This window comes from Engystomops pustulosus, chromosome 5 (genome assembly GCF_040894005.1).
Source record: "Engystomops pustulosus chromosome 5, aEngPut4.maternal, whole genome shotgun sequence".
In the NCBI taxonomy this organism is placed as follows: Eukaryota; Metazoa; Chordata; class Amphibia; order Anura; family Leptodactylidae; genus Engystomops; species Engystomops pustulosus.
Window position 1 is genome coordinate 161750914 of NC_092415.1, and position 27875 is coordinate 161778788.

At 41.3% G+C, this 27875-nt stretch overlaps 1 protein-coding gene across 2 annotated transcripts; it reads right to left on the reverse strand.

Annotated features, from left to right (window-relative positions):
- Positions 1 to 3646: 3646 nt before the first annotated feature.
- NR1D2 (nuclear receptor subfamily 1 group D member 2) lies at positions 3647 to 26678 on the reverse strand. Of its 2 annotated transcripts, XM_072153625.1 has the most exons (8): positions 26288 to 26677; positions 19533 to 19862; positions 18763 to 18851; positions 17565 to 17709; positions 15555 to 16222; positions 14458 to 14643; positions 13930 to 14140; positions 3647 to 10575 (listed from the first exon to the last, which is right to left on the reverse strand). In XM_072153625.1, the coding sequence occupies exons 1-8, from the start codon at positions 26301 to 26303 to the stop codon at positions 10379 to 10381; spliced, it is 1842 nt and encodes a 613-aa protein (XP_072009726.1). In that variant the 5' UTR covers positions 26304 to 26677; the 3' UTR covers positions 3647 to 10378. The 2 variants fall into 2 exon arrangements, with proteins under 2 accessions (XP_072009726.1, XP_072009727.1); XM_072153626.1 differs by lacking the exon at positions 13930 to 14140 and having other exon boundaries at positions 10414 to 10575; positions 26288 to 26678.
- Between the last annotated feature and the right edge of the window lie 1197 nt (positions 26679 to 27875).

The following is a 27875-nucleotide window of genomic DNA, read 5'->3' on the forward strand; positions in this document are numbered from 1 at the left end:
TAAGGGAAACCATTTTTAGTTAAAAGAAGGGAGCCAGCTAGTTAATGGGGCTCTATATGAACCTGTCACTAGCTGTATATGTGAAAATGTGGTGACAGTTTCCTTTTAAAAATGTGTGGGGGGGGTGGTCGGCCTGTCAGTGCTCAGATCATAAACCACACACTGCATGGAAAAAGGTCTGAATACCTGTCGTAACAGAAAGAGACCTCTTCTAAAGATGATGCTCAAGAAAGCAACTTAAAGAAAATATACCATCAAAATTAAACCAGGGACACCAATGCATATGTCGGTTACTGGAACAATGTCCTGTGGTCTGCCCAGATAAACTTATTCGGTTCAGATGATGTCAAGTGTGTTTGGTGGAAACAATGTGAGGTGTACAAAGACAAGTGTGGTGACATGGTGGTGGCAGTGTCATGGCTTAGGACTGCATAAGTGCTGCTGGCTGTGGGGACCTACAGTTTACTGAGGGAACTATGAATAGTATATACTGTGGCACACAGGGTTGTAGAGCAGCATATCAACATGATAACAACTAAACCTCCAAGATAATCACTGCTTTGCTACAGAAACGGAGGGTAAAAGTGTTGGACTGGCCAAGAACAACTCTAGACCTCAACCCTCTTGAGCAACTGTAGTGCATCCTCCAACAGAAGGTATAGGACTGGAAGGTCTCTAACATCCACCAACTCAGGGCTGGATAATAGGGGGGGCTCCTGGGGCGTGAGCCACGGGGCCCCCACCACTTTGCCATTACAGAAGCCCCCACCAAATGTGGGCGATTTCCCCGAATTGCCTCCCGAGCCGAATCGCGTCTTGTCCCTGACATTCGTCTATGGCAGAGTGACGGAACAAAAAGTTCCATGCTCTGCCATAGACTATCGTCAGTAGGCAAAGAGGGCCTGGCACCGCGAGGGATGATGAGGACGGCACGCATTGGGGAAACGATAGACAGTGAGTACAATCTTAGTTTTTTATTTAGGACTGTATATATTTATTATGGGGGGGTGTATAGTTCTTTATTATAGGGAGGGTGCATGTAGTTATTATAGAGGTGTATATAGTTATTATAGGGAGCTGTTTATAGTTTTTATAGGGAGCTTGTATACAGTTATAATAGGGGGACTGTACATAGTTATTATAGGGGGACAGTATGTAGTTATTATAGGAGTTGTTATAGGGGGACTGTACATAGTTATTATAGGGAGGCTGTATGTAGCTATTATAGGGGGCTGTATATAGTTATTATAGGGGGACTGTATATAGTTATTATAGGGGGGCTCTATGTAGTTAATATAGGGGGGCTCTATGTAGTTAATATAGGGGGGCTCTATGTAGTTAATATAGGGGGTGTATATAGTTAACGCTGTGGGACTGTATATAGGTAATGTTGGGGGCTGTATATAGTGATTGCTGGGGGAGCTGTATATAGTGGTTGCTGGGGGAGCTGTATATAGTGGTTGCTGGGGGAGCTGTATATAGTGATTATATATAGCTCCCCCAGTAATCACTATATACAGCTCCCCCAGTAGTGATTACTGGGGGGCTGTTTTCCTCTGCATCTATAAGAGCCCCAGCTACAGCGGAAAACCACCACCTGTCACTGGTGATGCTTATCAAAGCCGCTCTGATTAACCCCTTCAGACCCTGCAGTCACGTGACCGAGTCTATAGAGACGGCGCGACGATGTGAGGAGCGGAGAAGCCTACCCGGCTATTGCGGGAGCAGTAGAAAGCTGCAACGATGTTTAAAGACGTCACTGCAAACTTCAGACCTGCGCCCGCTGACGTCTAAAGTCAGCAGGGCAGGCAGAGAGGAGTTAAAGAGGACCTGTCACCCATAACTTTAGTAAGCAGCTCCTAGTGCCGAAATTATGGGTGACAGGTCCTCTTTAAAGGAATTCTTCCGTTGTTTGGTAGTAGTCAGTTGTTCATGTCATATGACCAGGGTGACATCATTTTAGGTCCTTTAGTCTCCTAGCATTAGCAAAATGCACCCCATGTATGTATATGACCACTCGAAGTAACAACAGCTTCCAGGGACTTCTACTCCTCTCCATACTCCATGGAGGCTGCTGATATTTCAGGTAATAACATATATGGGGTACAGTTTGCTATTGTTAGGAGGCTAAAGGACCTGCAATGATGACACTCTGGTCACATGAGATGAACGGCTGACTACTACCAAACAATTGACACATTGGGGCACATTTACTTACCAGGTCCTGTCGCGATTCCCGAAATGCATTGTTCGACAAGGATGAAGTCCGGCACGATTCACTAAGATCTTGCGCCCGATATCCTGCATGTGTCACTTCCCCACTGAGGTCAGCCAAAGTTCACCTTCTTCTTCCCGGTGTATGTGTGTGCATGGCTTGCGACTCAATTTGAATTTTAAATGCTGCGCTTAGTCCAAATCAGGCGGGTTGACCGACGGCAACGCCCCCCGATTTGTGTTGCATGAAAGATGGCGTGAATGCGCCAAAAACCCCTGTTAAATGCGGCGTGACTGCGGAAATAGTCGGGAAACCCGATGGAAATGCGTTGTGCAGACCCTTAGTAAATGTGCACCAATATTTCCTATAAGTAAATAGAGCGTTATATGCTTGTAGTTGAATATTAGCAAATAGTCCCCAAGTACAAGGAGGCAGGGCAGTTATTTGAAGAGACACAGAAATGTCAGTCCAAATAATGGGGTGTGCTTCACTGGAAATATGGGAGAAAGAAGAGTCACTGGGGAAATTAAAAAAACAACAAAAAAAAACAAACACAAAACATTGACACTGACCACAATTTGGCCATTTTCACTTTGGGTTGTACTCACGTTTGTTGCCTGTGGTTCATACAATAATAGTTGTGTGTTGAGTTTTTTTTGGGAGCACCAAATTTACACAATTATATATTTAAAATTGGCCGATATTTGACTATAAATGTGAAAAGAAATGCTGTCTTTTCTCCAATTAAAATGTTTTTAAAAAGTAGTAATTTTTACCAAACTATGGTATAAATATGTACAGCATCATTCCATCACCCTTTCCCAGGTCAGGTACAGATGCAGAGGGTGCATGTACTTCTGCAATTATGAAAAGTGAAAGTCTTTCCTGCCGCTCCTTCTAGATACAGGCAGTCCCCGGGTTACATACAAGATAGGGTCTGTAGGTTTGTTCTTAAGTTGAATTTGTATGCAAGTCAGAACTGTATAGTTTATATTGTAACCCCCAGACAGAACTTTTTTGGTCTCTGTGACAATTGGATTTTAAAAATGTTGGGTTGTCATAAGAATCAATATGAACACTAAAGCTTCATTACAGACACCTGTGATAACTGTTACAGCTGATTATTGTAGCCTAGGACTAAAGTACAGTAAATTACCAATATCCAGAGGTCGTTTGTAACTAGGGGTTGTATGTAAGTCGGGTGTTCTTAAGTAGGGGACCGCCTGTATATCTCTGGCTCTGTGAAGCATCCATACACATTCCATAAATCATATTAAATGAGAGATTCTCCTGTTTACTTGGACACCAGAATTGTGTTCCTAGATTCAGGGTTTAGGAGATATAGAAGATATTGAAGGGGTTAAAGGACAATCCTTATTCCATAGTTCTCTGTATACTTAGCCGATTATAGAAATCTATGACGCACGCAGGTCGTGTAAAGTTGTTTATTTGAAAAGGTTAACAACATATACTTTGTACAGACATCTCCGTGTAGCAGGAAATTACAACTAATGGATTACATGTCCAGGTCAAAACATTTTGCACCTTTTTGTTTTGCCCCAACCATTTTTTCCCCCCACAAAGATAGTTAAAGTGGTTCACTCAAGCATATTTCATCTATAAACCTTTTTACTGGAGCAATTCATCAGTCAACACAGACATCTCAGCACAGTGTAAAAAATGAACTAGATTCTTTCACCAAGTCTTAAATCTATAGTACCTACGTTATACTTTGAAATTCTAAAACAATACATTCAGTTCCTAGTTGCTAGAGGGTCCACAGAGCACACAGCCTTATGCAGCCTAGGATCACTTCTATACTAACATACATCTACGTAGAGGATTACATCTTGCGTTGCATCTTTGCAGGCAACAATGGTCAGGTTACTATAGTACAGTACAAAATCTCTCAGAAATGCAGCTTGGAATATCATTGTATTCATTTGGGTAGGTCAACAACATAAAGTAGAACAGGTTATTTTCGTTAAAAATATTGTTTGAGAGAGTATCAGAAATGTCAATATTTCACCTGTCCATAACAGAATATTTAGCAAAACTGCATGGCGTATTGACTCCTAAAAGGTGCCACTAAAACCTCCAGTCCTTTTTTAACAAAATTGGGGTTAAAATGAACATTAAAGTATCTCTCCACTTGAATATATATTTAATAAAATGTAATTAATAATGGAAATATCATAGCCAATGGACTTGTTTGTTTCCAAGCTTCACAGTGGCAGTAAATGTCTGGCCCAGAAGGGACAGGAATGCTTAGAAGTACACAAAGATTATCTAGACAATAAATCTGCATAAAGCCCTTAAAACTGTTCTAAAACATCTTACCATTGTAGAGTAATGAGTGGAAGTTACAGATTGTGTGAAAGCCTCTTTACTTGATTTGTAAAGCGCTACGGAATATGATGGCGCTATATAAAGATTATTACTATTTACTCTGTGTCCTCATGACAATAGCTTTTGTTCCTGGATGTTCACAAGGACAACAAACCTTGGAGAAATCAGTCAGAATCCAACTTTCTTTGTGGCATAATTCTAAAAATGAAAAAAAGATACCCAAGTGGCTGCTTAGAGGACCAGCACCTTTATGACAAGACTGGACACCCAAGGGTGCAGAGGAGCAGTCGTAGATATGAAAACTGCTTCAAGTAGAAATGTTGTTGTTACTCATAGTGATCAATCACTGCTAGGCTTTCATCTTTAAAGAGCAGAAGTGTAAGCTAAACTCTGATTGGTTGCTATAGACAAAGACCACTTTTCTCTTAGGCTGAATTCACAGCACCGTCGGGGGGATGGCACCATGCTACTCCATACACAGGGAAAAGATAGGACATACCCCATCTTTCCCCGTGTTAAGGCGCTGTGCCCTATGTAGCGCTATGGAGAGGGGAGGGTTCACCCATCCTCTTCTCCACTGCGGCGACCATATGCCCGCTCGCTGTGCTACGTCCCGACGTGCATGCGTTCGTGTGAATGCAGTCTAAGACCGTTTTGATACAGAAATCCCATGATGCCCTTTACACATAGATTTGTGCAATTTACTAAAGATAATTCAGTATAGAAGTAACATATTTATTGGTTCAACCTTCAGGCTTTTATGCAGGAATGTTCATTTAAGCAAATTAGTGTCTTTTTAGGATTTTGTTTTGTCCTATAGTTGGCATTAGACTTGCTATGAATGCCCACTGCAGATGCAAAGATGTGATGATACAGACTTTGGATGTTCCATGTTTTAGTATAGTCTTTCCAAAACAATATATACAATCACACATCCACAATAGCAACATAGAAATCTACATACTTGAGGTCCACAACAGGATAATGCCCAGTATTAGTTGCTTGTAACACAATCCATTGTGTGGATTATTAGTCTTTTCTTCCATATTCTCTTCCATCCTAAACAAATTAACAACAATTACATGCAATCTGATGTTGTGGTAGCCAGGAACACTGGTCATAACCCAACTGTTTGAGGGGAAACAACCTGCAAAAATGTAGAATTTTGATATGCCAGACACTTTGTTCCTTCAGTATATAAGACTCCTTCTCTCCTTCCTATGCCATAAACATGCACCCTCAGCCAATCCAGGCATGAATGTGCATGTCAAGCTAAACCAACACTGTTACGATATTAACATGCTCTCCGTTTCCATATCAATTTATTGTTTAACCTGTACTCAAATTGCAAGTGAAATGCATAAATATGGCAAATACTGACCAAAAACATTTGAGAGATTTCACATTCTTCTCATTGTGTGTATTTTGTGCGCATGAGCTTCCTGTTACCATTCAATAATGCAATATAAAAATATTCTTATTAAAAAAAAACACAACAGACCTCCCTCCCCCCACTCCATACATGTTATAATTTTTCCAGAGCCCTTTAGTTAATATTGTGTAGACACACAAGACATTTACATCTAAAAGCAGCACAATAACAGCACTCGGAAAGGACTGCGGGGGCCATAGGAAAAGGTAATGCAGAACTTTCCGCAAATTAAGAGCAGTCATCCCCCGGTGTCATTTTGTCATTTGTTTACTACTAATAAAAGAGAAACTGGATAAAGCCTCCTACAGTCAATGGTTCATCATTGAAGTCTCTCATATCTTTTGTCCCTTCTCTGTCTATATTTCTGCCTGTAGCCATAGACCTAAGGAAGTTGGGATACCCCGAATCAACTCCAATAAAAATGATAAATTAAAGGAGCTGATGTGGAAGTAACATATATTATACTAATGGAAAGTATTCTAGCACCACTCATAGACATGAACACCCTCACTGATGACTGCTCAATAGGCTAGGATCCACAGGAGGCCTCATAGAAACAAAAAAATAAGACTGGCAAAGATGAGAGAGGTAGGATTCTAAGAACCAGGACAGCTGTAGTAATGCTGGGTTCTTATGGGTGCCCTGTAGAACCAGCACTAAATGGAGAGATCACTGCACGCTTTATAGCGACAGTACACTGGGAACGCCGCTCAGGTAGGTACTAGCAGCCGTTCTCTTATTCCATTGGGAGTTCTACTTATATCAGGCATAGGAGTGACCAACTTTTCCTGAGAACTGCATTTGCGGTGGATGCAAAACAATAAAACAATTTCATTTATACAAGTGATGGGAAAAATAGCCTGTGCCTAACATATTCTATGCAATATATGGCTCTAGTGAAGCTTCTGGGCATCTAAAGAACCTCTCAGCCTCTTACCTATATCGAGGAGTGACGTGGAATAAGGTTTTCTAGTTCAACTACATAATCCCATATAACAATTTTAAATGGACCAGCACCTAATGATTTAGGAAAATAAGATAAATATTGAAGCTTGGAGATAAAATATTACACCTGGGATACTAAATATATTATACACAATAGACATTGGTTAATATTGTAGAGCAACGGGAGCCCAATAATTAAAGTGCATTTTGCGCAAAAAGCAGGATGGCAGCCATTCCATGTAGTAAAGCCTATACAGTTGGCTTGATTGCGGCATACGAGTTACCGGTACTAGGACAAAGTGACTGCCTTCAATGTGCGTATGTAATGCATGTGCATTAGCCAATCCCTAAATATCACCTGAATCTGCCTCAAGATGGCTGTAGGTACAGAGCAAGAAAATTGAAGAGATCTGTCTATTATACATAATACATAACAGGTTATATTACCATTATTGACTTTAAAGTGTAAAAAAAAAGTTTCCAAATTAAGAAACGTAGGAAACCGGACGTGTATGGCACAATAGGAGAGAGAATCACACAAAATGTCCTAAATAAGAATTACTGATCAGACATTTCTGAATTACTGATCAGACATTCCTTCTTTTTACCACATTAAGTGACATTTTTAGCATTATCCTTTTTGGTGCAACACAGTCAGAAAAAGAAGAAAATGTACTTTTTTGTGTTTCAATACTTTAAAGCGGAACTGTAAAGTTATAATGATTTTACCAAATTATTACATGTGATTCCCCTTTTGAAAACAAACAGAACGATGCCTACTTTGAACTACTCACCCTTTTCTTACCAAAGTTATGGCATTTTCTGTTCTGCAAGTGTTTGACAAAAATCTTTCTCCCCAGAGGTGAAGTGGGCGGAGACTAATATCCGTCTGTCTATGCCCTCAAGCTGAGGCCAATTAGCTTGCCCACAGATCCCATGAGCAGCCAAAGGACAGGAGACAGACAGATAACATTCTGTAGCATCACAGACTGGGATGGAGGGACACAAAGGGAACAGGGGAGATCTCGTACCTCTCTATTCTGTGCAGGAGACATCTGCATTTACTGTTCTGTACACATCCAGCGCTGCTGCATTCACGGTCACATGACCTCCTCCCCTGTGAGTAGGGAGCAGCAGCTCCTCCCATCCCATGAAACCATCTGAGAAACAGTGTAAAGCTACGGTCTCATAGGAAGCAGCTATTGCAGCTCTTAGGTAATCTAAGGGGGGTAGCAAAGAAACTGCTGCATATAGGTAACAAAGATAACAGGCAAAGCTGTTTTATATACCAAGAGCTATTTATGTGTGAAAAAAAAAAACCTTTACAGTTACTCTTTAAAGAAAATGATTGCCCAGTTTTATTCAGAGTTTTGGCGCTCCTCCACCCCCACAATTCCTACTGTGGTTGAATCTGTGTTCTCAGGGTTGCCGCCTGTTTATGGCCTGGCATAACATCCTTCGCCAGCTGCTGTAACCTGCTCATACTATGCATCCAGGACTAGGTATGAGAGGCAATGCACACTATGCCTAGTGCCAGGCTATAGTTCACCCCAATATAACGCATAAACAAGAAACCCTGAAATTACGGCAGTGAGGTTTGTCAAAGTTAAACAAGTGCTTTTACTCCTAAAAATGTGCCCAATGGAGTTGGCTATTTATATAGTTTTGTGATGTTAGATAAAATAAAAAATTCAAATAACATTCGCATACTGCCATTGGGAAGAGACCCTACATAGAGGGTCACGTGCAGCAGTCTTGAGAATAATTAGCCCTCTTTGTGGGTAGTTTATCCTACCCAATGGTGGGACGTGAAAGTATTGGTAATGTTGGTAAGAATAAGCCCTGTAACTCATAGGGTGCCACATAGCAGTTGAATCTTGTGACGAGTTACACGTCTATTACTACTGCACAACTTCAGAGAAGCTCGTGTCCACATTGATGAAACCTGGTGTGCTCCTGCTTCCCGATATAAAGTACACAGCCCATCTACTATACCTAGCAAAGTGTTGAGAACTTCTAAATTACACTTCTACACATCGATTTTTCTGGTTTGAGCACACAAATATCTATGAACCTTCCTCAATTTTTTTTCTTTTTTTTTTTTTTTTTTTTTAAGTAAATTCCCGGTACCCCACGCAAGTTCTCCTTGTGCTGCTCTTTGCTCACTTATGAATTAAGCACGAAATGAGGCGTCCCTGACACAGTATACGATGTAGAAGCTCATTGAGGTGGGACGCCATCTTTAGACCACCCGTTCGCACGAGCCACTATGACAATGGGGAGGTTTTTTTTTTTTTAATTGCCTGGACTTAACCATTGCTGTCACGAGCCCAACAGTCTTTTTGTACAGCAAGTCATTGAGGTTGCAGCTTGGCCGCAAAAGACCCAGTTACACTGGGAGGCTTCCATGTAACAAATGTCTGCAGCATAAATTTTATCATGTCTCAAAAATATACAATTAGTACTTTTTCCATCACTATTATACATAAGAACTATTAGTAACAACTCCCTTCGCAGGTTAAAATATTGCAAGGAAGCTGTGTCATGTATTAATCTGTAATGCTCTAACTAGGACTATGTACAGTGTATCAACACAAGGGGAACATTCACAAAATTGCCTAAAAGCTAAACTGCACTTAGTGCCTGTAGCATCCAATCACAATGCACCGTTAATCTACTTCAAATTACAACTGCCTTGTAGTTGATTTCTAAGGGAAACACGATTTTTTTTTTAGACAGTTTTTCGAAATCTTCCCCTAAAGTGTTTCAGTAACAGACAACATAATATTCACAAAAATACAGAAAATGAACACACTCGCACGCTATAAAATCTGTCTGACAGACAACAATCCAGATCATGGCAGGAGGCACATAACAGACCAGCAAAGCATTTGGAAATGAGAAGATGCAGAGTTTGTAATATAGGAGTAAAAAGTGACAATCATGTGCTGGCTATGCAGTCGACTTCTAATAAAGTTCTATAATATTGCCTTGACCATGACCAGCAGAGATTTGGTAAAATGGTAAAAATTTGGTTCTTTAAATGGTTTCAAAATCTGTAAAGCAAACAAGTGATTGGTTTGTCTCATTGAGGCGCACTTCTTTACTCCGGGTTATCCTATGCACCTCCTACTCAATGCAGAATAAGGCTGGAGGAGTCTGTGTGATGATAGAACGGCGAAGGTTAAGGTGCAGATGTTGTCTATGTTGTGTAGAGGTAGCCAATCTGTAGGCTGCACCAATATTTAGGAGAAGATATCCTCTAGGGATTAATGCCTCAGTCATATCACTAGTGAGCTGCACATCTGCTGTAGTAGACAATAGACTTTGCCTATACTAAAGGCTAGTTCTGCACTTGTTATAAACATATAGTGTCGGACGTAACCTTAGGAACACCTAATCTGTCACAAATTATAGAGCAGAAGTCATTTATAGGCCTACGGGTGAATTTTGAATGCCAGAAGTTCCTCGGAGTGCATGTTATTGAGCGAGCGCAGGTCTGCCAGCTTCAGGAGGAGTCTGGTAAAGGTGGAGGCCTCATTGGGATGGTTCTTCATGATTAAAGTTCTCAGTGCACGGATCAGAGTTTCTTGCAACGCTTCAACAGAATTTACATTTTCAATACCAGAACGATCTGGAAAGAAAAATAGAAATAACACAAATAAATTTTTCTGGTATTTAACAGAATATTCGATGATGTCCCAAGAATACAGATAAAAATAAAGCAATAAGAAAGGTTTCATTAAGATCCATAGCAATGTTAAATCCAGATGCATTTGTTACAATGAGCAATGATCTTTTGAACTGTGGCACCTAAAAACACAGTTCTTGTGTCAATTTGAATCTCCCTTTAAATTTTGCACAAGGATTTTGTTCACTTTATATCATGTTTTTGTAATGTGTGTGTAAGTGCGGGGGGCAGGATATGAGGTGATTTACCAATATACATCTATTAATAGTTCTCTGCTTTCTTGTTATGTAAAGTGAAGCCTTTGTCTTTTACCTCATCACCCAGACAGTTCTGATGGAGGGTCATGTGATCTCTTTCTGTCCATGAACAATCATCTTGCCAGGAGCTTATGATGGTATGCATGAATACAAGATCAAGGACCTGGCAGGGTAATTGTTCATGGACAGTTAGAGATCACATGACCCTCCATTTGCAGTCTATTTTTTGGTCAGGAATGTCTGGCTGATGAGGTAAAAAAGGAGGCATCACTTTACGTAACATTTAATAGATATAAATTGATAAATTACCTAATATCCTACTTATACACACTCCCACTCCCAACTGTAACTTTATCTGTGGATAACTGTCGGTTTCACCCATTATGTGTTATTAAAGGGGAGATTCTCCCATTTAAAATGACACCTGAACTGTGCTTCTAGGTGCCACACTACAAAAGCTATATCTGTTATAAATGTGCCCCTTCCAGGCAATAGTCAAAAGACATTTACACTGGAACCCAGTGTTTGGGGAGTTGTGATAATGATCCAGAAGATGATTGGATAATTATATTTGTATGAATGTGTTTTTTTTAATTCATGGAACTAAAATAAAACATACCCTGAAAATAATCCCTAACCCACTTTTCAAAGAAAAAAATAATAGAAGACCCCATTTTATTTTCGGAGACACATGGTTTTATCAAAACTTGTTACAAAGGTGAAGATTGCCAGCAGTCCATACTACTGTATCTCTTATAAGGAATTAAGGTTCAGACAAAAGACCCCCCATGATAGATGGAATAATTACACAGATATGTGTACTTATATATAATTTATACTTATAAATGGTAATGGTACAAAATATAGGAATTACATTCCCTTAAAAGAAATCTACCATCAAAACCACACATCATAAACCAGGGACTCTTGCTCATAGATCCAGGCAGTGTGACTGTGGTAATCTTCTTATATTTGTTATCCATGGCCTCCTTCCTTCTAAATTCAACTTATAAAAATATGCTAAGAGGGCCCCTGAGTGACATCTTTTCACTTGTTACAATGAGAAGGACGTGGTGGAAATTAATGGAAGAAAATGATCTAACCAGTTCACACCCCATATTTCAGTTTGTATATAGAGTTTCAGCATAGATGTCCTCCTCCCCACCCCCATCTGAACTAATTGGCTGCTGCCTATGTTCATGATGTTTCCTCCTTATATGGACAGTGACATCACTGGGACCTCCCTGACGACATACTCAGTGGAAGTTGGGATTGGATGCAATACTTTGCATCCGTCCCCCTCAGGCTTTTATAGCTTCCACTGAACGTTTAATGTCAGGTTAGGGCAAGATGGAAAGACATAGCTTGCTGTGTCTTTCCCTCCTGTCTTTTTCAAAATACATGATATACTGAGCAGATGGAGGTAAAAAGCTCCAGGATCTTTCTGGACATATACGCTGAGCGTATTCATGACATGAGATGTGAATGTAGCCTTATACCACATTACTGCAGCAGATAATTTCTTAACAGTGTTCAGCCAAGGTAATAATTACATGGTCACAAGTTGTTGATGTTATGCCACCAGTGCAGCATGTTATTAAAGTGTACATTTTTTCTTTAAGATTCCTCTCCAAGACTTTCTTTGAAACTGGACAACTCCCTCAAAGAGGACCTTTTACCACATCCACTAACTCCCACCCTTGGGATCCATAAATAGGTGTAGCTGGTGGGATTTTTAGATAGCACCTAGTATGTTAGTTATTAGGACTCTCTACTGTCGGGCATGTGGTGCCAGGATGTATGCTAAGCTCTTCCCACCTGACAGTAGTTATCCTAATTAGCATATTGGGTTCCAAACATGACTGCACTGGTTTCTCATGAACCATAGGGGCTGGAGAAAAAATGAGATGAGCAAGGATGCAAAGAGTTGGGGTTGGTGGTAAAAAAAAGTTTCTCTTGATCTTCCTCTGAACTCTGACACGTAGATATGGCATAGCAGGGGAACGTTTTGTTATTTTTATGCAATTTGTTGTACATTTTTGTTGTTACAGGGGTATTCTCGTCTCGGCATTCACATTTAATTTAACTAATCTGTAATTTTTTCATTTAGATGTTATTAAAAAAAAAATTACCTGTGTGAAGATAATTTATCACAAATGTCATATGGTCCCTTAGAAACAAGACTGTGTCCTTGGATACGACCACCTCTGCTGGAAGGATTGCCAGGCAGGGCTCAATAGCACATGTCTGGCCACTGCTGCCAAAATGTGAGGTGGTTGTATCCGAGCAAGCTATCTTGTTTCTAAGGGACAACATGGCTACATTTATGAGAAATTATCATCACACAGGAACATTTTTTTTTAACAACATCCAATTGAAGTAATGTTTACATATGGCAAATGAATTAAATTAAATGTTAATGCCCAGATGGGAATACCCCTTTATGTCTTCTTTTAAAGGGGATGTCCATCCACAGGTCAAATCAAGAGACCCCCCATGAATCAAGAGAACAGGGGTCTGTTGTACCCAAAATGAATAGAGAAGCCAGTTGAACATGCGCCCTGCTGCAGACCTAAAAATAACCACATAAACTTTGTACTAACAGGCATTGGAAGATGGTTAAAATGAGTTCACCCCTAATAAAAATAAGTATCAAAGGTGGTGTCTTACATAGTATTTTGAAGAAAACTGAACACCCTTTAAATTTATAAGGAAAGATAATTTTTCCAAGGTAATACACATGAGAATAATGATGCTATCACAATAGACCATTGAACAAACGTGTAATAAATGGGGTTCCAGTCTCTAGTGTTTTCACTGAGGCATGATACAGATCTCTACTAGTCCCCATAGTGTCAGAGACGTATGAGACTTCTCAGGATCCGGAGAACTACCAGTTATCCAAACCCTGCTAAGTTGTGTAAAATCTGATGCCTCATTGAAAAACTGCATTTGTAATAACTGGGACAGTGAACAGGATTTGTTAGCAGAGGACAAGCAATGTTAGAGAGAAAAAGATCAAGTATCCTTCTGTTCTTACCAGCAGAAACGAGGACAACTGCTGTAAACAAACTCATCTCCTCCTCACTAAGCTGCAGAGCACTAAGCTTCTGACTGAATTCAAATACAGAGTTCAGCAGCTCCCCAGCTCCCATAGAGCGCAGCTCATCCACACTGTACTTCTTCCCACTAAGAAAGGTAACAGTACGCTCCTTTGCGTCAAACAGTGACGCAAACCGTACCATCAATACCTGGCAAAACAAAAAAAGAAGATTGTAATAAACGCTTTAAGTTTCAGAGATTTAAATAGAACAGGTTTTATATATCCACATGAAATTTAATGATCAACACTTGGAAATTTTTGGAAAGAAATTGTTTTTCAGGCACTTGAGAAGGTATGTTGGCTTGATGACCTTTATCCGTACATTTAGTAATTTTATGTATTTTAAGTCATAGGACAATCTTATACAATGGCTGTCAATGCAAAGACAGAACTGCAATGACTCTTTATTAACTAGAACTCATATTACACACATTAAAGAAAACAACTTTGTTATCAAGTTCTAACCTCAAATGTTCCCGCCTTCAGTAAGTTAACCTGGTCATACTGGGAAAGGTCTTTAAATCCTGGAATGCGCTTGGCAAATTCAACAACCTCTTTTACAGCTGGGGTGAAACTCATTGAAAACTCTTCCCAGATCTGAGGTCCTGATTTATTTGGGTCCATGAATGGAGACATGCTCATCGGACAAACCTGTGAAATTTAGAAAAGTTAGTGGCGTTGAACAAAATTACAAAACACAAACTGGGTTTTCCTATCCAGAAGGAAGATAAGGACAAGTTAAGACTATGAAAATGAGAGAAAAATCAGTATATCCTGACAGGACTCCTACCCTGTTTCCCCGAAAATAAGACAGTGTCTTATATAAATTTTTGCTCCTAAAGAGACACTAGGTCTTATTTTCAGGGGATGTCTTATTTTTCCTTGAACAAGAATTTACATTTATCATTGAACAAAAAATCAAACATCCTTATGACTCTCCAAACTCTGAATTTCCTGCTGTATTTCTTGTGACTTCATTTCTATTAGAATCATTGGCCCCAGTCTCTCATGTTTAGTAAAAGCACTTTCCATAACTGACCCTTCTTATCCTGGCAGCTGCTGGTATCACATTTCCAGCACATCAGCCAGTGATTTAATACCATGAATTATTCCCCATGTCACAACCTTCTGCAGCATCGAAAAGATTTACCAATACCAATGTATAGTATGGGGGAGCTGCTGCAATGGCGGCTGCTAGGTCTTATTTTCAGGGGAGGCCTTATATTTCTAAGCTGGAGCAAAATTGTACTAGGTCTTATTTTCAGGGGATGTCTTATTTTAGGGGAAACAGGGTATTACGGACACAGAGAGTCCTGATAAACGCCGCCCACACACAGTGATGGCTGTCAATAATTCTGGGTTTGCAGTATATACACAAAAATTAACTAATTTTACACAAATTTCTGTCTTCAATTCATATAAAGTTATACATCTTCTTTCGGTCCAAAAAAAAACAACAACTGACCGATTCCCTTTACATATGACTGATATAAATCCTTTAGTATCAAACTATATAAATGTAATTAAATCAACAATAATAAAACAAGCAATAAACTCTGTACCAGATGCATTCTTCTTCCCCGACGGCTCAGGAAGCCATTCATACGATCTGCCTGAGATACATCAAACACGGCTCCATTGCTGCCTCCTTTATGGCAGAAACCATTGGGAACGTTTATATTCTGTTCATTGGAGTAACATACAGCGTGGATGTTGGAATAAGCCATGGCGTTGTTGTCTTGATGCTTTCCATTTGGATAATTCTGGCTTTCACTAGCAGGACAGTGAGCAGTATTAAGACCGTTGATGTGGATATTGTTGCTCCTGGTCATATTTTTTACATTATTCATTCCTGATTCCATCCGGTAGACTGCTTCATTTCTGAGTTCAGAGGGCTCCTGGTTATACATGAAAGTCTCCCGGTGAGCCCTGGTTACTGTACCAATGACATCTTCTTTGCTAACATCTGATGATGGAGGAGGTGGTGGAGGAAGAGAAGAAGTTGCAGGAGTGGGGCTTTTATCTGGGTACTTGTGACAACTGGTTTCCACCTTTTCTTGAACAGGAAGGGCCATATGTGGCAAATGTGAAGGTGAAGCTTGGTAATCTGGCAGTGCTTCCTGGTGTCCTGAGCTACCAAACTGGCTGTTCATCATGGTCTTCATGGCAGTCTGCATCTCCAGCAGCATTCTCTGCTTTTCACGTTTTGGAATGCGACCAAAGCGAACAGCTGTCAAGGAAGAAGAGTAAACTGAGAAAAAAAAACCAAATATCTCCACTTACAGTCCCAGATAAATTACATCAAATCTGCAAATTCTGTTGAGGGCCCGCTCAAGGTTTCTGGTGTTAAAGTAATGATCTATTCTCCCCATAAAAACAGTGGAAAATGTAACAGAACCAGATGGTTCAATGAAAAGTCAATGATGCACAGATAACCTATGGATTTGTCATACAACAAATCCTTTGTTTTACACAAATACAGAAAACGGGGCTGGGATAAAAAATAAAATACATACTTACCCTGCTCCGGCTCCCTGTTAATACTTTGCGCTGGTACTACTGGTTTCTGCACCAGAAGTTCCAGGGGATTAGGAGGCTTCATCTAATGTGTGGCCACTCATATGATGAAGTGAAATCTGACAAAAAAAAGTACCCGAGCAAAGTGAGAACCAGCAGATGGAGTAGGTTAGTATGTGTTTCTCTCTCATGTTCAAAGAGAAATCTGTCTGAGAAGCAATTTTTTAATAATAGTGAGCGTTCATGATCTTCTCCTGGAATGGCAATGAATAGCCTGTGTTATGTGAAAACCAGGGCTGCGGCGTTGGAGTTGTGATAAAATGGACCTAGGACTCCAAAAATAAATAATAAATTATATAAATTATGAAATTCCCTTTGAAATGCCTGTTCTATTCCTGATCTAAGAATTTAATTACCATTAGAAATGATAAATACCACAGAACAGCAATAAATACCAACCCAGAAACCAAGTAGCGCTTTCAGAGAAGACAATAATAATGGAGACCCCAGTGTAGACTATAATAATACTGAAAAACCCCAAAGCAGACAAAAAAATAAAAATTCTTACCATTCCTGGCTCCTTTTCGGCTCTCTGCAGTTTCTTCTCTTCTACATGTGGCGCTCAGTTCTGTGTTCCCCATTGGTTGTATGCCCCAATGAGTGCTGCCATCAGTTATGCAAGCACTCATTGGACTGTAACTGTCAGCGGGGTGTGGGAAGCAACTCGAGGCTTGACGGACCACAGACAGGCTTACCAACTACACAGCCCTGAAGAAAACCTTTTTTTGTTTTATTTAAATTTTATAGACATAAACTTATATAAAAATGAAAAATACCATCTAAAAAAAGTCCACTGCCTTTAGCAGATGTTTGAAATGGTCTCTTATTCTAACCACTGTTTCTTGTTCCAGTCTCTACACTCCCTCTAGAAGATTGTTAACACTTTGGAAGTAAAGCTGGACATGTACCTTCATTGGCTATTAGATGAACGGTGTGCCTGAAAGCTGTTACTGCCAAATGTTCCCCGATTCCTTGAAAGCCCCATCAGTACATACCATCTCTTGACATGCCGACAGACAGACACTTCTTGAAACGACATTGCTGGCAGCGATTTCGGTTCATCCTCATGATAGAACAGCTCTCATTCTTGAGGCACTTTTTGTACTGGATGTTTTGTTGGATGCTTCTTCGAAAGAAACCCTAAGAACACACAACCTTTATGTTACAGTTCATCACAAAACTGATCAGCTATGACTGGAGACAAGATCTCTCACATTTACCCCTTGGTTCACTGTATCTTATGTACTGACAGGGCTGAAGAAGACGAGTACTATCAAGCAACAGAAAAAACTGTGGATTTGGCCAAATATATTTCCTTTTTAAGGTGTTTATTATAATATATGATAATATGTAGTATGCAGGTGTATAAAGGTTTTCCAAACTTGATCTATTAAATTCTAGTGGTGTAGATTACCTCTGACCTGGAGGCCACAAGCAGATAAGAGCCAGGGCTCTCGTGTCTCGCCTCACAGGTGTTTTAGTGTTTTTATTGCAGTCCTGTCGTAAATAAGATATCCCTGTATTTATCAATCTGTTGTTTTAGAGGTTTTTTTAATATCTTTTGATGATCACTGCCTAGTGTGTATAAAATGCTGTGAATTTTCTGTTTCATGCATAACATCATGTCTGAAGAGAACTAGTATTCCTGAAAGATCACCATCAAATATACTCATTTAGCCTCAAAAAGGTGTAGCCTGATTTCTTCACTCTATTAAATTCTACACATTAATTTAAATAGATATTTCCCTATTTGCCGTTAACGGTGTAAATCAGGGAAAATGCCATCAATGTAAGGTAGTTTATCTACAGAAAGTGCTTCCCTATACCCTACCATATTACCACTATAAATTATTGCACATATGTGTCTTTCCTTCTCATACAATATTCTAGAATGTGTCCTAAATGTAACTATCCCCTGCACCTATCCCTAGAACAGATGTGCGAGATGGAAATACCGCTTTAAAAAAAAATTCCTTTTAGAAATTATTATCATATTATATTTTTATTTAATATTCTGATTAAACAGTCCAATAATTATTATTTACCTTTTATGGCATGTTATTTACTAATGCTGTATACAAGTGTATATGCTCAAAGACATAGGACTAGGCTAATTTATCTAGAGGTAGGTTATCCAGATAGAAACGATCATCAATATATCCCATATACACAATTACTACAGTATAAACCTACCTTACAGCCTTCACAAGCATGGACTCCATAGTGAAACCCAGACGCTACATCTCCACAGACTTTACACAGGAGGATCATACCATTGAATTCTAAAAAAAGATACATACATTACGATTAAAACTATTGTCAGTGAAGAAGCCCAAGTTTGCACTGTAAAATTGGGTCTCTACCTAATTGAGTATGTGCGTCATACTACTTCTTCTCATCTGAAGACCCTCTTCAGAATCTTCAATCCCCAAGTTAAAGGGGTTGTCTGAGAGTATTTAAAAATAGTGAGGTGGCCGGGGAGGTCGCATAAAATAATAAAGTTGTACTTAACTTCTCCGGTACTCCCTGTGTCCCACGCCACAGTCCCTCCTTGCAGTGCCCGTTTGAGCCCCAACGGGACAGGGACTGATTTGGTAAGCTCTGTGCAGTACAGCGCTGCGCAACCTGTGTGCGCTATATAACTAAAGAATTATTTTTATTACTACTATAGGGGCACGGAAGCTCCACTCGGACAACTTTCGGGATGGACTGTGGTGTGGGACACAGAAAGCAGCAGACAAGGTAAGTACAACTTTATTATTTTATGCAGCCCCTCCCTGGCCATCTTGCTACTTTTACATACTCTTGGACAACCCCATTAACAGGGTCATGTAAGGTGATGTAGCACAGTGATACTCCCATCCGTGTGCGTCACTTGAAAGTGACAATACATTTGAAAGAATTGAGCAACTCCATTAAAAGAGTGACATTTGATGTCTAAGAAAGAATTGAAAATCTCTTACTAGTGTTGACTCCACCATGGCCTTTGGTTAGGATCGCTGCACTAGTGTAGGTTGTTTTTATGCACAGTGTGTCCACCTGCTGGTTGTTCTGAGATTCCTCTGTGGTGGTGAGGCTCCCACATGGAAGGTCACTTCTGCCGTTCCCATTTCCACTGCTCCCACCACTGCTTCCGCCGCTGCTCCCACCACTGCTGCCCTCAGAAGCAGAGCTGCTGGGGGAGGATGGAAGAGAGGAGGATGAAGACTGGAAACTACTATTGGAGCTCTCGCTGTGGCAGGAGGAAGGGCTGGAGGCTGAGCTTGAGGAGCTGATGTATGCGATTACACCACCTAGACAAGAAAAGACATGGCCATTAAGTATTAAAGGTGCAAAGGGACAAAATGACATAAAACTTCCTATTGCGTAAACTTACAACACTGTAAAACATAAAAGTCAGTTTTAATGAAATTATCTGTACACCGACTTACAGTTCAGTTCATTTCATACAAGTAATAATCTTCAAATAATTCTATATTATGCAGTTATCCAATTTTTGGTAAGAGATGGTAAACCATTTAGTTGGTTACACCTGCCAGGTTTCTGGACGTCAACCTACAAATGGAGGTGCCAGTTAGTAATGCACAATGCTGTGGTAAGGTCTGAGGTGCCTCATGTTGTGAGGGCTCTGTAAGGCACATGTGAGACAGTGAGATAAGCTAACAGTGTGTACAGGGGCTTGGGCATGGTCAGATGTCAACGAGTCAGGGGCAGGAAGCCTAGCGAGTACCCGGGACTGCTGCTCTGGCATTGTTTTGACCGTGAAACAGGCGGTTAATGTGAAAAAAAAGACTTCAGAGTGGGTTACTTGTAATAGTCTGAGAGCTAAAAAGGCTCCCAAGTCTGAGAAAGAGATTTATATATAAGAAAGGCTCTATATTGTGAACGATCCATCTTACTAGCACATTTAAAAACTATTAAATCATGGACTGAGAAAAGAGAGCATGCTGAAATTAGAGGAGTTATGGAACAAGACCGTCCCTTGGTTGGATTGTGCCCTGTGTACTTTTTGCTTTTTATAGATATATCTATCTCTATCTATATATATTCTAATCACCTAACCAACTTACCAGCTAGCCCATTTTGAGTTTTAAAGGACATCTACCACCAAGATGAAGGATTGTAAACCAAGCACACTTACATGCAGATGTGTGCCCACTCTGGCAGGATTTGCTCTTCTTTTAGCTTCCTATGGCCTTGGGCTCCCTGCTCGCCTTCCCGTCTCCATATAGATGCTATATAATTAACACCTCAGTGAAATTTAGGAGTTAACGGGGCTGTCCAGTTTTAGCTAATAAATGTTGTTGATTGAAAAATTATTATATTTTATTGTATCTGCCTCTTGGGGACATTCAAGATAGAAAATCTATGACTATATATATGCGTAACTGGCTAGTGCCACAAATAGGCTGGCGCCCTGTCACACATACCAGTGAGGAACACAAAGTAGTAGTATCTTCCCTACCAAAGGCTGGAGATACACACAGCTGAATTGCTAAAAATTGGATAAGCTGCTTAATAACCTGCAGAAGGAAAATGATTCACTGTGTGTTTAAAATCTTCATTATATATCAAATATTGCTGCGGATGCCAAGTTTTCTATGCAACACAGCTGAATTATGTATGGAAAATCACTGCTGGAGACTGCAGCAACAAGGTTAGGTAACTGCAGAGTCTCCAGGACACAGACAAAGAAGAGGATTTCCTACTATGCTTTAGCAGGGTATAGCCTACATAAACCCACAGCAGCACTAAAATAGTTCTGGCAATAGCCATCCGCATCGTGGGCACCAACTGCACTCCTGCAGGATTTGGTGTTTCAAATACAAGGGCTGTTATACCGTTCAACAAAATTTACCACTTGTGTCAGAGGAAACCACTAAACATAAACTTAAATATCGATTTCCACGAAGGTTTTTTTTTTGTAAAAAAGTGAAAATATTCTGTATACAGACAGTCACGTACAAGAGAGGTTCTGTAGGTTTGTTCTTAAGTTGAATTTGTATGTAAGTCGGAACTGTATATTTTATAATTGGAACTCCAAACTAATTTTTTTTTTGCTCTCCGTGACAATTGGATTTGAAAAATGTTGGGTTGTCGTAAGAACCAGGAGTAACAATAAAACTTAATTTCAGACACCATTGGTAACTGTTACAGCTGTTTGTTGTAAAGTACAGTAACTTAACAATTACCAGAGTTGTATGTAAATTGGAGGCATAAGTGCTTTCTTTCAAAGCGGATGCAAATCTTCATACCATAGAATAGCTGTGGTGTTCAGTGCTCCTAATCTACGTGTGGTAATTGTCTCCATAGAATACTTTTACCTCAGGTCATTGTAGCTATGATAAAGCAGCACATGCAGTCTCCCTCAGCTCCGATAGTTACATAACCCCCCCATGGTCGTCTTCCTCCCACCTCATGCTAAAAACACATGTTTAGTTAAGAATGTCCTTGTGTCTCTTTTAAGTGGGATCAAAGGGACTGAACACGTGTTTTCTCCACAAAGCACAGTACGGATAAAATATCGAGAAGCCATTTTCTATAGAAATGACATGGTCTGCTCTCTACACCATCTTGTCATCATTTTACCTCATTGTTTATACTGTCATATACGGGCGTTGCTTGAAGTAAATACCCCAAATTTGTATCAGTATCATAGTTACAAAATTCACTATTTTCCGTTAATTACCAAAAATAAAAAAGGGCCGTTTACATTTCCACTAACAAGTACGTGGAGGAGAGTGGCACCTGGTTATGTATTATTAGCTTTTTAGCTTATTACAATGTACTGACAATACCCAAAGACAGCTCACTCTCCGGCCCTTCCCTATCAAGCGATATTATAACACAAAGTGGGGGTGTCTGGGTTGCAACACTATAAACTTTCACTGTAATTTCTGGGAATCCTATCCAAAACACAGCTTCGAATATATTCAATGAAACATGGTCAAAATGTAATTAAAAAAAAATAATATGACCTATAATATGACATGTGCAGGATTAAAGGCATTTTGCAAGGTAAGGACTAAAAAAAAGCCTCTTCACCCATCAGATCCTTGAATAACCCCTTTAAGTCCTTTTTCATGGCTTTCTTTAAGCACTGGGGTTCTCAATAACCCACACAGCCCTTTGGTATTGGATAAAATTAAAACTCCAGTTTAGCCTAAATTTATTTAGATCCGGTTTGTGGTGCCCTTGCATCATTTTGAACTAAAGTTTCATCATCAATTCTGCAACACATCCTGGTACTGATTGGGTCGGGGGTGTAAGATTACCAACAATATCCATAGAATTGGTCATTATAGGGAACCCATCACCAGATCTTTACTAATAAACATAATGACAGGTTCCCACAGTTCTATGCTAACTTTTGTCCTCATTGTTTTTGGCTATAAATCCATACTTCCCATAAGCGGAAAGTAAACTTCGTAAGCCTACCTGGTCCCCTGCCAGAAGGAGCAGCGAGGCAGAAGGGTGTGTTTTATTCATGCATCTCCCTCATTCCTCCTCCCTTCAGCTGGCGTCATCCACAGCTGAAGAAAGGGAGGAATAAGGAAGATGCCGGAGACATGGGCTGGAACACACAGTAACTTGCATGAATAACACACACCCTTGTGACTTGCTGCTTCTTCTGGCAGGGGGCCAGGTTGTCTTATAATGTTCATTTTCTGGGAAAGGGAAGTATACATTTTTTTTAGCTAAAGAGATTGTGGGCATTAGGTTAATTAGTGAAAATTTGGTGACAGGTTCCCTTTAATGGTGAATCCAGGACAATGCTTACAACGTATATACGGCCTCAAATTTGTGGCCAGATATACTTCTCGCATAGTAGTCTATGGCGCCCGGGCTGGGCACAGTGAGCACAATGTATGCTCACTGTACCGTGCCCGCAAAAAAAATAGAACACGCTCTATCCTTTGCCATAAGAATGGCTGTGTGGCTCTATTTTCTACGGAGAGAAGAGGGGTGAGCAGCGCTTTACTCTCCTCCTCTCCAGCTCACCCAGACTGGCGGGCACATGTTTGTGTGAATGCAGCCTTAGCGTGGTTGATTATCCCAGAAGAAACATTCCTATGCGCATTCACTACTCTATGCGTAGCAAGCGACGCCGTAGAGTAGCGCATGTGCAGAAGAATGCCAGCTCTGCTTCATCTGCGCATGGCGGGCCACACGTTCTGCAGGATGCTGACCACGCAGGCACGAGAATGTCTGATGTGGTCAGCGAGAGGTGATGACAGCAGGTGGAACATCGACTGCAGGGGGGACAAGGCAGGGGGTCTCGATATGCAGGGTGAGGGGCGGTTTTGTAAATTTAAAAATGATACATGGAGGAGCGGTTTCCGGGGGGTGGTGGGAGGTCTGCTCTTCTTTAGCCACTCCCAGGGAACGAATGAACTAGTCACTGCTCATATGCAATTGTAAGGTACTAAATATTAATGTGTCTACTGGTGACAGGTTCTCTTTTATTTTAGTTCTACGGTTGGTCAGCAAAAAAAAAAAAAAACAAACAAAAAAAAAACATTAACATCTATTATTTTTATGTTAAGCATATACGCCAGGAAAGCTTCTGAACAATAAGGTAAACAAGTCCATCGACATGTATTTGGGAGAGGCCAAAGAAAATCCCTTTGGCCTCACTGAGGTAAGTATACAGCACAAAATAGAATTGTGTAGACTACACTAGATCATCCTGCTCCCTGCTGCAAGAAAAGAAATCTGTTTTCACGGAAGCCATTCTAGCCAATGAGAGACAGATGCCACTGTATGGAATCCATCTCCAAACTCTGTTATATGATGTGTCCAAGGGAAGTAAAAATAAAACAGATTCTGGTGCTATCAGTGATCATAGCAGAGTATAGAGGTAATGCTATGATCCAGCATAACACGGCTATGCTGACCGCTGTGTAGGTGGAGCCAGACAGACCGGGAGACATGAATAATTAACTATTACTCAAGCTCATTTGCATATATTTACTTCTTTAATTTGAAATCTCACCCAATTATCTGTTAAAGATCTCCTGTAAGGTCATGTGAGAATGAGCTGAGAAGAGTCAATATATCTGAGAGGAGTCAAGTTTAGAGGCTGCAGGGGGTGTCACTTCAGACACCCATATATTTGGTTCTCTAGTACGGTAGAAACATGCTGGTATCATATTACAGATAAGAATCTTCGCTTTCAGAGCACATCAGTGATCTATGGAACCGGAGACAATGGAAGTTAAAGATGTAGTTGGAAATATGAGCTGCAGATAAAGACCCAGTTCTCACCCTTTTTTTAGCTTTCGGAAAATCCAGTTCCCAGATAAAAATCTTATCTTTAATATGAAAGTATAAACATGTTTCTCTGATATTTGGCCACCCATGATACAATGATAAAACACATAGGACAGGGGCATCACTGGTGACTTCTGCAGCGCCAATTCCAGCTGAGGCTACACACAGACAATGGCTGAAACATCCGCTGGGTGTGGCGTGTCTTACACAATGTCGCCATGGGACTTGCACAATGACCTTTCACCCTTTTATGTTATCTATCAGTAAAATAAACCAAACCTGTTAAATGAAAGGAAAAGACCATTCAAATAACATCAATAATGATCTGCATTATTTAATATATCACTGCACTATTCCAACAGTGGACTTCCCCTTTAAATGTCCACTGGACACACTGATAGCGCTGGACGCTTGCGCCCCCCGCAGGGTGTCCGTGTGTCTGCAGTTCCACATGGACAACGCAGCCCCGTCTCATAACACACGTCCCGGTGTAATCCCCGCTATGTCCGCAGTCACACGGCCCGGCTCATGTCTCCTCCCTCCTCCTGCCCGCGGCTCCAGACACACGTGTGCCGCTCGCACATCCCAGCAGCCAGCCAATCAGCGGACACCTGTAAGTGTCCTGAAAAGAACATGAATGGGCGTGACCCGTCACCCAGTAACCGGCGTTGATTGGCTCCGGGATTCGAGTCTGGAATCCACGTGTTCCAGAAAGTAGGTCACGGCGCAACTTCCCCCTTCCGCGAGCCTCACGTGGAGTGCCGCTCGCGCCCCGTCTGATTATGTAATCACTACGTCACACGCGCTGGCGTCCAACCAGAAGGCGCGCTGGATAGAACGTAAACACAGCCTGCACGTGGCTAGGGCGGCCAGTCCATGTGAATGTGCTGGATGACAGGATCCAGGCTGCAGATAGTGGCGGAAGCCCCCTCCTCCCTGTAACCCACTTTACTGCCTTCTCCCCGCACTGTGCCGGGTTACTGACACCAGTGCTACTAGCTGGAGCTTTATCACCAAATTCACACCAGTGCCCCCAAACATACTAGCAAAAAGCACCCAGCTGAGCGCAGGCATGCTGGGACTTGTAGTGTGTGCTCGGGCATGCTGGGACTTGTAGTGTGTGTACCGGCGCTCTGAGGCATGCTGGGACGTGTAGTGTGTGTACAGGCGCTCTGAGGCATGCTGGGACTTGTAGTGTATGTACAGACGCTCTGAGGCATGCTGGGACGTGTAGTGTGTGTACAGGCGCTGTGAGGCATGCTGGGACGTGTAGTGTGTGTACCGGCGCTCTGAGGCATGCTGGGACGTGTAGTGTGTATACAGGCGCTCTGGGGCCTGTAGTGTGTGTGTGTAGGCGCTCTGGGGCATGCTGGGACTTGTAGTGTGTGTGTGTCTGCTCAATCTCCATTCTCAATATCAGTCCATATTCACACGGGAGACTCACCTGCGTTATTCTCCATGGTGCTGTGCTGTGTGTGTTGCGGTCTGTGCGGTGCAGGTGGAGCCCCTCTCCCCGTGTCCTCCTTCTCTCCCTCCTGTCTTCAGCTACTCATGCCGCCGCCCGCTCCATGCTCCCCGGGTGGCCGCCTTCCTCCTGGCTGCTGTGGAAGTGTAACTAGTGGCCTGGGTGTCCATACACTCCGCTGTCAGCTGTGGCAGGCGCTGTCCTGGCTCTGTGTGAGCTTCTCCTCCCGGCTGCTTCCTGTCAGCGCTGCTGGGACTATTTTTGCTCTTTCCTATGGCAGGGGCGGATCTCTGTGCTGGACACGGGTGATGCATAGCAGAACATGCCCGGTGCTGCTGCTGCTGCTCCTCCTCTGGGCAGAGCTACAAGTGTCAGCTGGGAGACACACATGTCTGCTGGGAATGGGAGAACAGGTGCCCATGGCATGAGGGAGGGGCACTGGTGTGATACCCTCATCAGACCTCTGTACACCAGCACATCCTCAATAACTTCAGATCTGACTACTGCACAGATCATCCCAGACACAGACTTATACTGCCCCAGAGTTATCACTGTGTCTGATGTTGGATGATAAATCTAGAGTAGTTTAAGGCTGTATTCACACGACAGTCATGGGGACGTATATACGGCCGCATACACGCCCCTATAGACAGCAATAAACATGCACCTTTTGTTGTACTAAACATTGTACAGGAAGCTGAAAACAAACAGTTTAATAGACCTCTCCATACGGAGTGGGTGGTTGCTGTATTATACAGAAGACACCTGCTATTAAAGTGAACTTGTCACCAGGAATGTCATTTTCAGCTGGTGACTGGTTCTAATAGCCTACACTATTCAGAATTCTTAATCATTGCCGCAGTTTATAATTGTTTGATTTACATTCCAGGCTCCCTGCAGGCAGCATTTTGTGAGTCCCGGGGGAAGGGGCTGCATGCAACCTGTGTGTGCCTGTGTCTCCTCATGCTTTCTCTCTCTTCTCAACCCCATCCCCTCCCTCCGCTGTTCATTGCACATGACAGAAAGTGGGGAGGGGTGAGGGAGCTGCATGAGTGTGGAGAAGAGGAAACTGACATAGGCTGCAGCTGCCCCTTCCCAGGACTCACAACATGCTGCTGGCCAGGTAATGTAAAATAAAGTATTATAACGTACTGAAATAAATGTGTTTTTAATCTACGAAATGTTTCCAAGGGTTTGGCTATGTGTTGGATACCCATTTGCTATTTGTGCTATTTGAAACCTGTTACCAGCTAAAAATGACATTCCTGGTGACAGGTTCCCTTTGTTTAAAGTCAAATGAGCAACCAAGTACCTCTCTGTCATGTAAGATGTAATGGGAAACTGCAAAGTTACACTATACGACAATAGTTTAGTATGTAGGATATGAGACTCCAAGGTTTCTTCCTAGTTTTCTTAGTTTGCCAGTACACTGAATGAAATATTACATAGTTTCCATACAAAGTACTACATATTCCACAGAAAACAAACCTTCATAATAGAGGAAAAAAAAATAAAAAAGGGGGATTGAAAAAAAAACATAAATGCATTTGTTTAAAACCACTATGGA